The sequence below is a fragment of the Balearica regulorum genome, chromosome 28 (assembly GCF_011004875.1).
Source record: "Balearica regulorum gibbericeps isolate bBalReg1 chromosome 28, bBalReg1.pri, whole genome shotgun sequence".
In the NCBI taxonomy this organism is placed as follows: Eukaryota; Metazoa; Chordata; class Aves; order Gruiformes; family Gruidae; genus Balearica; species Balearica regulorum.
Genome location: NC_046211.1, coordinates 879,225 through 894,455, shown reverse-complemented (window position 1 = coordinate 894,455; position 15,231 = coordinate 879,225). Strand labels below are relative to the sequence as shown.

The 15,231-nt window shown below is 52.6% G+C and overlaps 2 protein-coding genes across 3 annotated transcripts; both read right to left on the bottom strand.

Annotated features, from left to right (window-relative positions):
* Window positions 1-102: 102 nt before the first annotated feature.
* Window positions 103-2,792, bottom strand: RBM8A (RNA binding motif protein 8A). The gene is made up of 6 exons (XM_075737223.1): window positions 2,681-2,792; window positions 2,275-2,334; window positions 1,965-2,042; window positions 1,562-1,698; window positions 1,188-1,324; window positions 103-668 (listed from the first exon to the last, which is right to left on the bottom strand). The coding sequence occupies exons 1-6, from the start codon at window positions 2,745-2,747 to the stop codon at window positions 623-625; spliced, it is 525 nt and encodes a 174-aa protein (XP_075593338.1). The 5' UTR covers window positions 2,748-2,792; the 3' UTR covers window positions 103-622.
* Window positions 2,793-3,723: 931 nt separating this feature from the next.
* LIX1L (limb and CNS expressed 1 like) lies at window positions 3,724-15,230 on the bottom strand. Of its 2 annotated transcripts, none has more exons than XM_075737496.1 (6): window positions 14,836-15,230; window positions 9,990-10,153; window positions 8,824-8,964; window positions 7,976-8,071; window positions 6,257-6,334; window positions 3,724-6,135 (listed from the first exon to the last, which is right to left on the bottom strand). In XM_075737496.1, the coding sequence occupies exons 1-6, from the start codon at window positions 15,179-15,181 to the stop codon at window positions 6,067-6,069; spliced, it is 894 nt and encodes a 297-aa protein (XP_075593611.1). In that variant the 5' UTR covers window positions 15,182-15,230; the 3' UTR covers window positions 3,724-6,066. The 2 variants fall into 2 exon arrangements, with proteins under 2 accessions (XP_075593611.1, XP_075593610.1); XM_075737495.1 differs by having other exon boundaries at window positions 3,724-6,107.
* Window position 15,231: the final 1 nt, after the last annotated feature.

The following is a 15,231-nucleotide window of genomic DNA, read 5'->3' as shown; positions in this document are numbered from 1 at the left end:
TACCACCAGCCCCTGTGAGATCAATAGCCGCGGCAGTGCCAGCGACTCGACTTCAGGCGAATCTAAAATTGGCAGAGAGGCAGGAAAGGAACCGGGGCTCGGTTACGGCTTCTCAGAATGTTTAATTAAGGACAAATAATGAGAGGACAGTTTTACACAAAATCAGAGTTATTTAAAAAGCTGAGTTCACTCGCAAAACGTAAAGTCAACAGAATAAAACCCCTCGGGAGATTTAAGGAACGTTTGCCTGGGGTATAGAAAACAACTTCTCTCCAAAAGAAGAGCGGCCGAAATGCCGGGTCGCTCGCGGACGTAACAAAACACTTAAAAACGTCGCGGTTTGGGGCGTAACCGGGCTGAGGGGCTGCGATGGCCACGAACACCAGTGAAAATAACCCCCCCGACACCTCAGGTCAGGCTTCTTCGCTCAAGTTTTCTTCTTTGAAAACGAGAAAATCTTGTAAGAAACAAATCCGCCGGAGCGACAAACTGGTTTAATCCTCCGGCTGTTCCTCAAACGCCCCGTCCCCAACGTACAAACCCCCCCACCCCCCAACCCCCTTTTCCCCCTCCCAGTTCCCCCAGTTTGGAACTGGAACACACGGGTAGAAATAAGGATCCATCATCGGCGTCTCCTGTCCGGACTCCTGCTCCGTCGGCGCCCGCCCCTGGAACAAAAAGCGATTTATTGGTATTTCTGGTCCATGGGACAATTTCACTCTCGCTAACGTAGTGGCCTTCTACGATAAGAGTGATGTCATCAGTGGGCAAGTGATGTCAGCTACCCAGAGAGCTCTACGTTAAGGGCTACGGGTGTGACGGATGCGACGGGTGGGCGGACACGGTCCGAGCGGAAGGTGCCGCACATGGGTGGGGGTAAACCCCGGTACCGATACCGGCGAACGGGTGGGGGGAGAAGGATTTGGGGGCGTTGGCGGGTGACAAACGGGACATGAGCCGGCGCCGGAACAGAGAAATTGTGGATGCCCCATCCCTGGAAAGGGTCAAGGTCAAGTCAGACGGGGCTTCGAGCAACCCGGTCTGGCAGAGGGGATCCCTGCGTGTGGTGCAGGAGGTCCCCCTCCAACCCAAACCCCGCTGTCATTCACCAACAGCACAAATTCCGGAGTTTTCTCGGGAAACGCCGGCACGCCGAGGTCTCGCACGCCACGCCGCGCGGCGCTCACCTCCTCTTTCCTTTCGGGGGCCCTCGCACGAAGCACCAATCCACGCTGATGGGCTGCCCCATCAGCTCCTGGCCGTTCAGCCCCTCCATGGCCGCCTGCGCCTCTTTATAGGTTTCATACTCGACCAGAGTATATCCCTAAAAACGGGAGGGAAGGAGGGAGCGTGAGCCACGGCGGATCCTGGACACGGGAAGAATCCCTCCCTGAGAGCTCTGATCCCGACTCGCACGGCAAAAAACGGGGAAGGGGAAGCACGGGTGCGCGGTGCGTCCAGGCGCTGCCAGGCAGATGAGTTAAAAAGCCAAAACGGAGGCGGAAAAGCAGCCGGGAGGGTCGAGGGGGAAGCGCGGCCCGTGCCGAGCAACGTCTCCTACCTTCAGGTAGCCCGTCCGTCTGTCGAGGTTCAGGTGGATGTTTTTTATCTCGCCATACTCTGCAAATTTGTCGTGGATGTCTTCTTCCGTCGCCTCCTCGTGAACGCCCGTGACGAAGAGAATCCAGCCCTCCACCGCTGCGGCGTGGAAGGGATAAGAATCACACTGAGCACAGCGATCTCATCCAGCTGCGGGATCTCAGGGAAGGGGGATCCCTCCCCCCCAAAAAAGCCGCGGTGAGGCACAGAGCGAGCTGTACACGGGTGGGAAGGGGGGATGGAGCCCCGGCGTCCAACCATCTTGGCTTAGCCCAAGATAAATCGTGGCAAAGCGGGGAAAGACCCCGCGCTCCCCCTCTCTCCGGTAAAGCGCCCCGCGGTGAGGTGCCTCCGGTGATACTCACACCTCTGCGGGCCCGGCTCATCTCCGTCCTGCTCCACACTGTCGTAGTCCTCGCGCACGCGAGCCCGGGAGCCTTCCTCTGGGCACGGCGAAGAGGAGGGAAGAGAAATGGGCAACTGGGCCCACACGGTGCCCAGACAACCACAAACGCGTTTAAAACACCCCAAAAACACAAAGACAACCGCGGTTTTGCACCCGACCGCTCTCCGGGGGAAGGGTTTAACCCAAACCGGGAGAGTGAGGCCCGGAGGGCCGGGGACACCCCGGACCCGGCCGGTGCAGGGGGGCAGAGCGCGTCGGGTGCTTCTCACCTGAGCCGAAGCCTCGGCCCTTCCGCTTCTTGGCTTTCTCCTTCAGCTTGTGGATGCTCTCTGCGGGCGAGAGGGGAGCGGGTTGGAGCCGGGGAGGGGACCCAGGCCACGGCCCCGGGCCCGGCAGGTCGGTTCTCCCCCCCCGGGTCGGGCTTGGCACTGAGGTTTGTGGGGAGTTGGGGGAGAACCGGAGCGGGACTGGACACCCCGAACTGAACCGGCCCCGAAGCGGGACTGCGAGGGGGGGAACGACACAGGGGTGACAGGGACGCGGCTGGGAGCTGGGCCCCAAGGGAGGAGGCGGGATCCCCGGACCGGCCCGAAGCGAGGAGGCACCGGACCGGAACCGGGCCAGACCGGTCGGTATGACCGGGCCGTTGAGGAACAGCCCCATCACCGCCCTCACCGTCGCCATCCTCGTCCATGGCGAAGTCCTCTCCTCCCGCCTCATGCAGATCCAGCACGTCCGCCATCTTCCCGCTATCGCTGCCGCCGCCGCCGCGGTGCACGCCGGGAAACGCGCCGGAAGCGCTGCCGCATCGCGCGCCGCCATCTTGGGAAAGTCAACGCGTCTCGTCCCGTCCCCGCCGCCATCTTGGGGAGGGTGTGTGGCGGAAGCGCCCTGCGCCGCCATTTTGGGGAGGTCAGCGCGGCTCGTCCCGTCTGCGCCGCCATTTTTGGAAGGGCGGGGGGGGGCTCCCCCTCTCCACCCCCTCCCCAAACTGGAATATACTGGGACATACTGGGGACCACTGGGACAGTGCCTGCCCCTGCGCAGGGACGACTCAAAGGAGTGGCGAGGGGGAAAGGCACGGTCTGCTGCTTCTGCCCCAGAAAAAGAGAGGAGCCACCAGAGCTGCCCCAAAATCGACAGTTTTATTGTATAAAATCACGCGTACAAAGGGCAGCGACGTGCGGCGATTTATCCTTCGGGCTGCGCGCTTCAGCACGGAGCCCCACCAAGGAGAACAACCCAATCGGGACGCTGAGAAAAACCCGCGTTTGTTCATTTTATCGCTTTCCAAGCGGATCCGGAGACTGAAAAATTGCCAAAACCCACAAATCACGGAATATCAACTTTTCCAATTCCAGGACAAACAGAAACACCCTAATCCTCCCCAATTCATTTGCGAGCGGCTGCCGGCAGCAGCGAGGCATCCGAAACCGCGTCCTGTACGACCCAGCAACGGAGGACAGAATCACAGAGAGTTTGGCTTAAAAACGTTAAAATCCCGACGCACAAAACGCTCGTAATCGCCTCAAAAAAAAAAAAAAAAAAAAAAAAGCAAAGAGCAGCGAGGGATCCTGCCAGGCAGGGCACAAAAATCCAACGGCCGAGGGTTTTTCAGGAATTCACTTATTTGCGAGATCAGGCCCCGGGATAAATCGCCGTTTCACGCGAGGGAAGGCGAAGCCGGTTAGGCTCCGCGCTAATTCTAGAGCGAGGGATTAAGATTAAATCCAAACACAAGGTTTAATTATTGCCAGTCTGTAAAAAAACCAAACACAACAAACCACCACGTAACTCCACAATCACATTTATAAACGCGTTAAACATGAATAGTGTTGTGTAAAGAGGCTGCATATAAAAAATATATATAAAAAAACCCCAAAATAGGCTTGTTAGGAGAATACAAAACTAGAATAGCTACAGATAATGCAATTATTTTTTTTTTTAATCTCCATCTCAAAATGAAGATTATTGCTTGAATATTCTCCTGCAGAGAAAAGGGGTGGGAAAAAGAACCGGAGAAAGCTCAAAGCTGCCTTGAAGAAAGAAATTATTAAGTTTGTCTTCAATTTCTATTCCCGCCTGAAACGCTGTCGGTTCTTCCAGGCTACGGATTGGAAAAGTAGGAACGGAGACAGGAATCACCTCGAACGAGTCTTGACTGTGACCTTGAGCTGCAGGAACGCTTTAACGGCAGAAAGGGCATTATTTAAAATCTCAGAATCATCTAGATTTAGTGTACAGAAATAGGGAACTACTAATTTAAAAAAAAAATAAAAAATTAGTGCATGTAGGGATTTTTGTTGCGGTAATGTTTTGTATTACGCAGGAGGGAATAAGCTCCAGGGGGGTGGAGGGGATACAGACACCCCAAAACCCACCGGCGAGGGGACACGGAGCCCCCAAAACCCACCGGCGAGGGGACATGGAGCCCCCAAAACCCACCGGCGGGGGGGACACGGAGCCCCCAACCCCATCCCTTCGTTTTATCCAGCGCAGGGCTGGGCGCTGGAATTAGGCAGACCCCTTCATTTCACCGAGAGAAACAAAGCGGAGTCGAGGCTAAACCCTAGTCTGAGCTTTAGCTGCTTGGGGCCGGGCCTGTGCTCTGGTTTAGAGCATTAAGTTCTAATTAACAAAGGATTAAGCACAGTTCTAATTAACAAAGACTCGTATTCACAAGGCTCTTTGGGGAGAGAGGCCGAGCGGTTTCCCCTCTTATTGCTAGCGAGTTCTGAAACTCTGGCAAAGGTTTTTAAACCTTCCTTGAAAAGGCCAAGTCTGACATTTGGTTTGGAAGCTGCTCCGGAGAGAACAGCATGTCCATCTCTCATTTCTCGCAGGATTTAAAAAATAATAAAAAAAAAAATTAAAAAAAAAAAAAAAAAAGAAAATCCTCATCCCAAAAACCCACTAATGCTCCATTTCCAGCAAAATAAACCGAGCGCTTCGTACCGCCGCCGGGCTGCAGGGGCTTGGGACAGGATTTGGGCATCTCCACCCTGCCAGACTGGGCTTAACACTCTAAGAACCCAAAAAGGATTAAAAAGCCGCAGAGCAGGCTCGTAGTTTGTCGTTAGGTGTGTTATTTACTTGGAGAATAAACGACGTCCTGCCCCGGGAGTGAAAAGGCAGAGCAGGAGCAGATACAGCCACCCGAGAGCTGCAGGGACATCTGCTAATCCTGCCTGAGCTCGGAACTGGAATTCTGTAGGCTTAAGCCTGGCCAAAACAAAGTCCCAGTTTTTTAATAATCCCTTTTAAGCGCTTGGGAGTATTCCCCCACGCAGCTCGCGCTGTGGTGTTAAAGAGAATGTGTTGGCTGGTTTGTTTCGTTGGGTTTTTTTTTAATTAGGGTGCTTATCAAGGAGGAGTTTTGATAGACCTCCCTCTACTATAAAAGCAGAAAAAGAGAAAAAATAATAAAATAAAGCAGGTCTGCATGACACGCACCAGCCCCAAAGAACAGAAGTTTCTGGAAGAAGTGCCACACCGCGGGGAATACTGCCGACTACATGGTACCCACGGACAGCAGAGGTCTTCGGTGCTAATACCGAAAGGCTGCGGTTTTAATACTGTCTTTAAAAATAAAAAATAAAAATAGTGACAGAAGGAATTCTCTAGCGGCCAGGAGGTTGAGGAGTAGGTCTAGAAGCAAGTATTAAAAATCTGTACAGGAGCTTTTCTTTTTTTTTTCCCCTCTTTAAAAAAAAAAAAATCTTTAAAATGTGCAAACGGGCCACAATTCTGGAAGAGGCATGACATGCTTTACGTGACGCGGGATGGATCCCGTCAGCGGAGGTGTTAGTAGGCCTGGGGGGGGGGCGGGAATGGAACAGAATGACTTGCACGCGAGAGTCTAGCAGTTGGAGGAGTGCACGCTCCCCAGCTGGCCAGCCGCCAGCATCAGGATATCTTTCTTCTCCTTATGGAAACGCAGCTCTTTCCCGGCCAGGCGCGCTTCGTCCAGCTCTCTCTCGGTCGAAGCCAGCTCTCTGGAAAGAGCCCCCGGGCTACTCTGCTCCCTGTTCACCCAGTCCATGGCCATCTGGTTCCTTATGTCATCGTCCAGAGCGCGGTGGGAGTAGTGAGCCAGGACCTCCTGGTAGTAACGGACACATGCAGGGGAGCTTAGGAAAAATAAATCGCTACGTGGGACTACATAGTAACGTCTGGCGTCCTTGCCAGCTACAAGGAAGCTTAAGGAGAAGGTTGTCGTAACCCCGGAGCAGGACTGCTCGAGAGACTCACCTGCCGCGAGCACTGCCTCTCCCGCATGGCTTTGAGGCTGCCGTTCCAGTGCAACAGCTGGAAGACGGTCATCAGCTCCTGCAACGGCAAGAGGCGGTCAGGCTGCGAGCAAACGCGGGGATGAGGATTCAGCGTTGCAAGCAGCCAAGCGAGTTTTCGAAGACTTCGCAACGTCACGTCCGGCCCTTCGCAGTTGCAAGGATCGCGGAGTCTGTTTGCAACTCCGGAGTCCGTAAATGAAAGACTCGCAGCAGTAATGAGTTAAGATTTATCCAAAAAGACCAGAAAACCACAGAAGCGGGGGAGGCGGGAGGCACCACCAACATCTGAGGAGCGGGGACGCAAGGGCAAAGCCCGGCTCACCCCACCAGACAAAAATCCCCCGACCAGATGAGAGGATTTCAGAGGAGACAGAGATGCCGACGCTTCGCTCTGCCCCAGGAATTTCAGGATTCTGCAAGCCAGACTCTGTCATCTTGCAACCTCCAAGCTAAACCGCCAGCCAGAGTGGGTGACAATCCGACGTTTGCCAAGCAAACCTTTCCCTCTCAAGGCCACACAAATTTTGCTTCATAAACTCGCAGGGACTAGTTAGGCTTCCCAAACACAAACACAGCCTAAGGAATATACATAACAGAGCCACCCTGTGTAAACAGGCCCATTAAGATAAACACTTCTGTCTTCCGCCTCCTGAGAATTTCCATTCAAGGGAAAGGAGCCAGGCAAGGAACCAGCTTCAGGAAAAGTTTGCCTGCAGCAAAAGAACCCCAAATACAGCAACACTACAGACGTTGAGACGCATCCAAGCCCTGCTTCGCTGTCTGGAGCAGAATCACGGTCTAATTTCTCCTCTTCTAAAATTCCAGTTCCAGTTGGTGCACTTAAGAGTCAACTCGTCTGTACAAGAATCGTTTCAAGTTACTTTTGAAACCCAAGTTTAAATTAAAAGGATTCACGAATCGAAAAGCACCGTCAGAACAACATCTCTGTACGTGCAGGGACAGACGTCCCGCTCGAGGACGAGGAGTGCGCTCAAAGCCAACAAATCACACGCAGAATTCTTTACCTGGCTGCTCTGCTCCGCTCGTAGGAGCGGTTTCCTCAGAAAATCTGGAATAAAGCCCAGAAGAATCTCAGCTCTCAGTCATCTGTTCTGCCCGGACTCCTCCTGCCCCATTAACCAGAACTGATAAGTGTTATAGCAGTTTCCCTCAGCAGTTTGTACTTTTCATTTCACAGATGTTTTGTCGTAACGAGAGACAGACCGAGCATATTTCAGTAGGATACGAAGACTGCTCAGATAACGCTGCGGTTTGAGGGCATGTAACGACAGTAATCGCGGCTCCTAATTCCACAATTAAAATGTCTTTGGATGAAAGATCTTCACCAGCTTTCCTAAGGGAAGCGAGATCTCTCCTGTTTTACAGGGAGAGGATAAAAACCACAAACGAAACGGCTCACCCATGGGCTAAGGTACCCGGAGGTATCGTCTGGGCCTCCAGCACCACTTATCTAAAACCTGTGTCGCTGAAAACGCTGGATCGGAAGAACGCACAACCCCTTTGCAACACTGCATCAAGCAAATACCAAAGAGCATTTACAGCGAGAAGCCCAATTCCAAATATTTCACTGGCATACCAGCACCTGAAAGTGCCACAAATCCCGAGCCGTGTTCTAAGAGGAAAGCCCCGCCTTTATTTTGAACGTAAAGAACGGTACCTGGAACTCCAGCATTGATTTTCCCTTGTTGGATTCCAGCATGAAGCGAAAAGCGCCGATCCCGGTGTTGGGATTATCAGCTTCCTCTCGATTGCCCTGCAAGACACATTTCATACGGGAGCTGCAATTCCCGACCGAGCGTGGCTCACCCGGTACCTGCCACTTCTGCTACATCACCTCCACTTCAGGAATTCCAGGTCAGATTAAGGAGGACGGCCTCGTGCCGGCAGATGCGCTTAACCGCTCTAATTCAGCCTCAAATACCTGCATCTTTCATTACGGCTCTCTTGGAGTAACAAAGCCCGCTCTGCTTTTGACAATGCCACTTGAAACCGGATTAATTTTTTTTTTTTTTTTTCTGCAGCCCATTACAGTGATTTCAAAGTTGTTACAATATTCTGGGTATCGTCAAGCGCCACGTGACTGCACAGCAAGAACTCCCTCCGGGATAAGGTTTAATTAGAGCAGTAAAAGAAGAATGCAAAGCTCCCGCCACTAGAAACCAAAGTTTTTAGAAAATATTTGGTTTAAAGAAAGCTAGCCAATGTGACAACCTGGTCACAGAAGGGCCACACGAATCAAAATCTCAGTCGTATCATCCTACCCTGCCTGGTCTGAGGGCAACACAATCAAAGAGTGTGAGACCGTGCGGGAGGGGAAGCAGGAGAACAAGAATTAGAGCTGCAGTTAAAAGTTTTAATACTCAGAAGTCACTGAAAAGAAAAATAAAATACTGCCATAAAGAGTTCCAGATGTAAAAGAAAACTTCTCTTCCCATGATTTGAGGTTTTTCCCCCAGTCAATCCGTCCCCATCAATTGCTGCTGGCCAAGCACTGAAAAGCCTTACGTTGAAAGATGCCAGGGCCTCCGAAACGCTCTTCTCAATGAACTCATCTGTGATCCTCCGGGAGGGATGCTCGTTAAAGACCGAGTTCATTAGCGCAATTTTTGCGGCACTCCTTCGGGCTTCAGCCTTGGTTGGACAGAACTGAGGAGAGACAAAACAAGAGGACAGAAAGACGGCGAGATGACCGAGATCCCCTCCAAACTTCTCCCCCCGCCCCGACACACGAAACGGGAATTAGGTGGCAGTGTTGTGTAGTTTTGGAAAGTCGTGCTCTCAGCCATCCTGAAATAATTAGGAGCTGGTTTTAAACCACAGCTATCCCAACCACGCTCAACACAAAAATTAGGCAGGCAGCTGAACTCAGCACATAGCATCTGCATCAGGAAATGCCACCAATCAGATCGTCAACAAAATTAATTAGCTTAAAACCAAAACGTAACCAAATTACTCTGAAGCACGAGGACTGCTCTTCAGGGTGGGTAGACTGCGTAGCTGCTAGAACTGTTGCTTTTGGATGCGTTCTTCAACCCAAGACTAGAGAGTAACTGCCTAAAGCCACTACAGCGAAGGAATCCGAAATGCAGTCAGGACCCGTTGTGATTTTTGGACCTTAATCTTTTGGGCAAGGTATTTGGGTTGGACATTTTCCTTTTAAACAGAAAGAGGGGAGAAACTATTGATACGATGTTATGATTTGATTTCTAGAGTTTTGGCACCTCGAGAAGAGGTTCTGGGTCAAATCCAGAGCCTTTGCAAGGAAAGATGGCTCTACCAGTTTGTCCGAGCTGCATCCTGTAAACACAATCCCACCGCTTCGTCCTGGGAAGGAGAACAAAGTACCAAACCCAGCCAATCTAGCAGTTTTCCCTGATACCACGTAACACAGCACTGCTAAGGTCAGTCACGTGTAGGGAGCACAGTACATACAGCAAAGTAAAATTTACAGCCAAACCTTCCCAGATTAAGTCGGGCGGGGTTTTATAGGCAATCAGGAACACTTACTAGCCAGCTTGAAACTAAAGAGGGTTACATGTCATTCTCGTGCTTCGAATCTGCCGGAAAATGTTAACACCGCGCTCAGTTTTCCCTTTGGTGGGGAAAGATCCTCAGGGCACCCAAGCTGGATTGCTTTGGAGAACGAGCTACGCGGCAGGGATCGATCGTACCTGGAAACTGCCAAAGCAGCTCCCTCCCGGCAAGGTGACATAGCAGACGTAAGGGGGGCTGTTGGAAGGGACCATCTCGTACACCACAAGCGCTCCGTTTTTCAGATCAGCTCCACGCGACTGCTTCATCTGCCAGAATTCCTGAAGGGCCTCCACGACGTTCACTGAGACAGAAATAGAATCAAGTTCAGACACAGAAAACAAAGAGGAAGCTGGTTTCCTCAGGTATCGCCCACATCCAGAAAAAGAACGGCGTGAACGTTAGTGTATTCCCACCGACACAAGCAGTGCCCTGCCCGGGGAGTATTTGACATAGAGAGTGTGTAACAGCACAGAGGAGAACGGAAACATCTAATCGGAGAATCTCGTTTGTGCCATTCGGCATGGCAGGACATATAACCGAACGGTGAAGCATTGACTAAAACCAGGATTAGCTTTGTTAACAGTAAGTGTTTTTTCCATCCCAGTTAGGAAACCAGAGCCTAAAACGTTGACTTTGGTAATTACAGCCTTTTCAGGAGAGGCGTTTTGAAGCAGGCATCTCTTCCGGAGCACCAGATTTGCTGCACGGGGTCAGAACGCTTACCCAGCTTTTAACAACCCGGCAGCTCGTCCACACCGTGCACGGCCAATGAATGCACACAGCCCATGCGGCAAGCGGCTTGTAGCCAAATCCCCGAGATTAAATTCTTATTTTAACATGCCTCCAAGAACTAGAGATGTTTGCTGTAGCAATGAGCCAGCTGTCCTGTCGTTCTCTTAATTTTTGAAGCCCCGGCATGGTGAGGACTTCCTTTGAGGTGCTCTAAGTTTACCCACCCTTTATTTTGTCAAGGTTTGGGCGAGAAAAATGACCCTCACAGCATCTAACCCTCTAAGTCCCATCAAATTTGATCTAAGCTTCTTTCTACGCTGCAGTTTGACAGGTAGCTGTAGGAAAAGCCTGCCCTCAGCACTCCTCCTCCGAGCCTTTTTCATGCCAGCAATCACTTTTGAAGAGAGGCAATCTGCAAGACAGACTACAGCAACTCCTCGCTAACACAAGAGTTGTTAAAAGGACTCCACTCCAGAGTTCTCCTTTTAAGCAAAACCCCCCCAAAATCCCCACGCAAGCTCTTCTGTGAGGAGCTATATACAACGCAGCAAGCAGCGAGGCAGAGCACCAAGTGAGACAAGGCCGCTGTTCTCGAAGTCTCCGGGGTAAGATATAAAAGGGAGGTTAATTTGAGGCCACGCGCTAACGTTCATAAAGCAGTCGCTTTGGATTATTTTCAAGTTTAATTTGGGGTGGGGTTGGGTTGGTTTTTTTGTGAAACATGCAAGACAGGGGCAATTTTCCACTGAAGACTAACAAACAACCCATACAAACAATACACAATTCCCCGCCAGTTCTCCAGTGCATCGATACCCAGACAGAATTCCCATCCACCCAGGCAGATTCCCTTCCCAGGGACAGCGTAAATCATGCACATAATCCCCAACGGATTTGGGGAGACAATGCCCGATTCAATAACGGCTTCAGGGACCATTTGGCATGGGGCAACTGAGACTTCGCAGCAGCGACCACACAAGAAACTGCAGAGAAAGCCGAGCTACATCAGGCAACGTAAATTCCAACAACAAATGGAATTACTTTGAAAATTCAGAGAAATTAGAATTTGGTTTAATTTAGTGAAGTCGGAGAAGCTGGCGTTAAGAGCAGGTTAACGAGGAAATGCTGCGCAACACGGGCACGGAATTGTGTTTTCAGCCCAAGACAAGGGTTCCTCTGTGCCAGACGCTGGCTGGGTACTTCGTTAGCGACTGGAGCGATAGGTCAGACAGCTGAGGAGACAAGAGAGTAAAATACCTAATTGAAACTCTACAAATGCTTCAGAACAATATGCTTTTAGAGGGCTGGAGAGCAAACCCCGTCGCTACAGAGACTGGCCCATCTGCCCTCGCCTCAGCACAGCTCCTGCTACGTGTCGTATTGAGCAGAGAAATGGCTGAGCGCTGAATCCGAAGCGAAATCTCAGTCTGAATTTGCTCCAGATTGACGATTTTCAGCCTTGCTCGTGCACCTCCCTCCTCCCATTAAATCCCAAAATAGTGACGTGGGGGAGAGGGGCAGGAGATGCGAAGTTTGCTTTTGTTTCTCAGAAAGGGTCCTAAATCCCGTTACGCCTCACGCTTGCGAGAGGATGGTCCTCGAAAAAGCAGGGATGCCTTCCGCACCCTGCAGGATTTTAATCCCGTATGGAACGTGAAACACAATGCAGTGCTCGGGCTGGGGAGAGAGCAGAGAGAAAAATGACTGGACGGTTTGAACGCAGGTAAAGATGCTGAAGAAGTGATGTTATCTTTGCACCTTGCATGAGGTCACGTTTAATGGGAAACCCACGGTGTAAAGAAAGGTATTTTAAATGCCTGCAAGTAGAACAAGTCTCTCTACCAGCTCAAAACACCAGAACTCTCACTATTGGCACCAGTCGATACCTTTTTGTCTGTTTGTTTGCATTTCTGAGGGAAACGCTCATCTTCTTAAAAAAAACCTCCGTCACCCATCTGTGTGGGGGCGACCCACGGATTTACAAAGCCCGGCTTAACCCGCACGGGGCGGCTCCTGTCAGAGGCTTGCCCTTCGGATTTGCCACTCCAAGAAAAGATGAAGAGAAGCCGAGAGACACAAAGCAGAGCCTGCTCTGACCATCAGTCATATCTGTTTATTGCTTTGGAGCATAACCCCGTATCCCCGGCGTTGTGTATACGCTAGAACATCTGACTCGCATATTAAATACAGAAAAGTAAGTGATTCCACATGGCGTTGAGTTTCTCCGCAGCCAGACAAGCAGCGGTTCCTCCGCACGCCGGTGGCGCTGGCTGCCAAGCGCTCACCATTTGGAAACCTCTGTTGGACCTGCTGCCGTAGCCGGAAGAAGTCGGGAACTCAAAATAGTTGCAAAGTGTCTCCTTTTGGGTGGGGTAGAAGATTCTTTCCATCACAGGACCAGCAAAATATGTGTTTTGTACAAGAAACCCAGAGCTGAGCCTCCTCCGGGGGCTCTCGCACGACCGGGCGCCTCTGATGCAATACTTGGAGCCCCGCGGTGCCGGAGCGTGGTGGAGTACTTAACACCCCCGCAACAGCCTCTTCCAGCACCAGCAGCCTGCCGAGCTGATTTCTCCTCCCAACTGCCGGGTTTTTCATCGACGAGGTGCAGCCGCGCAGAGCACGGAACCGAGGGAGATCCCAGGAAAACCGCGGCCACTGGGAAGGGCCGAGGATTGCCCCGCGGAGCTCTCTTCACCGCTACTTTTCATTGAAAGAAATGAGCTTTTGTTGTTCTGACATCAAGCTGAAGTAACGGAATTGCATACGGAGGACTAAATGGCTACCGCACAAGAAGCGTCCTCCTTCTAAAACACATAAAACCCATCTAAAAAACATTTAAAAAAAATAAACAACCTCTACTTTCTCTGACTTTATCACACATTTACAGGTACAGCACAAGAAGGAAACCTCCCTCAGCTTTAAACCACTTCTCTGCCCAGCTCAAGTTCCTACACCCGCCTTTGCGGTCACCTGTACACTTGCCTACCCCTGCCTTGTCTTCTTTCCCTAATTTACAAAAAAAACCACGTCAAATTAGGTATCTGGAAATGGTCGATACCATAAAACCCAAAAGTTTGCACTATGTTTTCTAGGAAAAGGAGACCCACGGAAGTTTCTCAAGCTTGACCCCTGAAACCACGAGACTCCTTAGGGAAAAAGCAGACCCAGAGAAACCACAGACTCGGCAGTTTTACTTTACTCACTTACATGTTTTTGGCATGAGCAGCCCCAGATAGATCGGGCTGGAACAGGGATCCTCCTTTCCTCCCCACGCTCACCTTTAACATCACCCTAACCATACGAGCTCACTCTGCAGGGCTGGCAGATCCCACGTACGACCAGCAGACAGTGGAAAAGTCTCCAGAAACGGCATGAAATGCTTATTACTGACATTTAACCTAACGACAACAGGCAAAAACGCCTCCTCGGTCACCCTCATAGCCCATCACACAGGCAAACCACCGGCTGAACGCCGCTGGGATAGGGAACATCAGCGCACAGCCATGGGAGAGACTCCCGACTCTCTTCTTTTCTCTAATTCATAGACTTGCAGGGAAAAGGGTGCTCAAAGCTGGGTGGTAGGCAGCAAAGGGAAGCAGGACCCTCACCCAACAAGGCTGCCAGGCAAATTCCAGGGAAGGAAGAGGATCTTGGAGGGGTCCGCACCTTTTAAAGCTTATGCTACGGAAGATAGAAGAGGGGAGGATAGCACAGACCAAGGAAAATGGGTTACAACAGGAATCCCAGACAAGGGAGAGTTAACGGGGAAGGAGAGCTGGGACAGGAGAGTCCCAGACACAAGGCTGGAAGGAAAAGGGGGAGCTGACAGGGAAACAGCCCCGGAAGATCCCGGACCTTGCAGTGATGGGATGGGACACGGGGCGCCTGGGCTGCAGAGCGGGGAGGGAAGGAAAAGGAGCAAAGAAGAGCCCCAGCCCTGGGGGGCACAGGCTGTGCGGGAGAGGGGAGATGATCCCAGGCCCTGGGAGAGGGCGATGGGGAATAAGATGGAGGGAGAAACCGGCTCAAGCCGCAGAGGAGCCAGCCCTGGGCGAGGGAGGCGGGAGAGCAGCCCCGGGTGGGGACTGACACGGGGGAAACGGGGCGAGAAGGGGCCAAGTACGGGAAAAAGGCCTCCCGCCGGCTGTCAGCATCGGTCCCCCGGAGCCCCCAGCCCGCCCCGACGCCCGCTCCGCCGCTGCCCGCCCGACCTCCCCCGTCCCGTCCCGTCCCGTCCCGCCCCCGGCTCACCGCGGCCGTAGCCCTGCGTGTGCTTGGCGAAGCTCCTCACCACCGCCTCCACTGCCTCCCGCAGCACGGCGGGCGGCCCGGCACCGGGCGGAGGCGGCGCGGCGGGTCCCTGCAGCCCCAGAGGGGGGGGCGGCGGCGGCAGCCCCAACCCCAACCCAAACCCCAGCCCGGTCGGGGGCGGAGCGGCGGGTAGAGGCGCAGCCGCCGCCACCGCGGCGGGCGGAGGAGCGGGTGGAGGCGGAGGGGCTGAGGCGGCGGCGGCAGGGGCCCCGGTAACGCCGGGCCGCAGGGAACGCAGCGTCCCCACGCCGGGCTGCAGCCGCTGCGCCCGCACCGACTCCATCATCGCCGCCAGCCCCGCTCCGAGGGAGAGCTCCACCGCGGTACCGCTGTCAC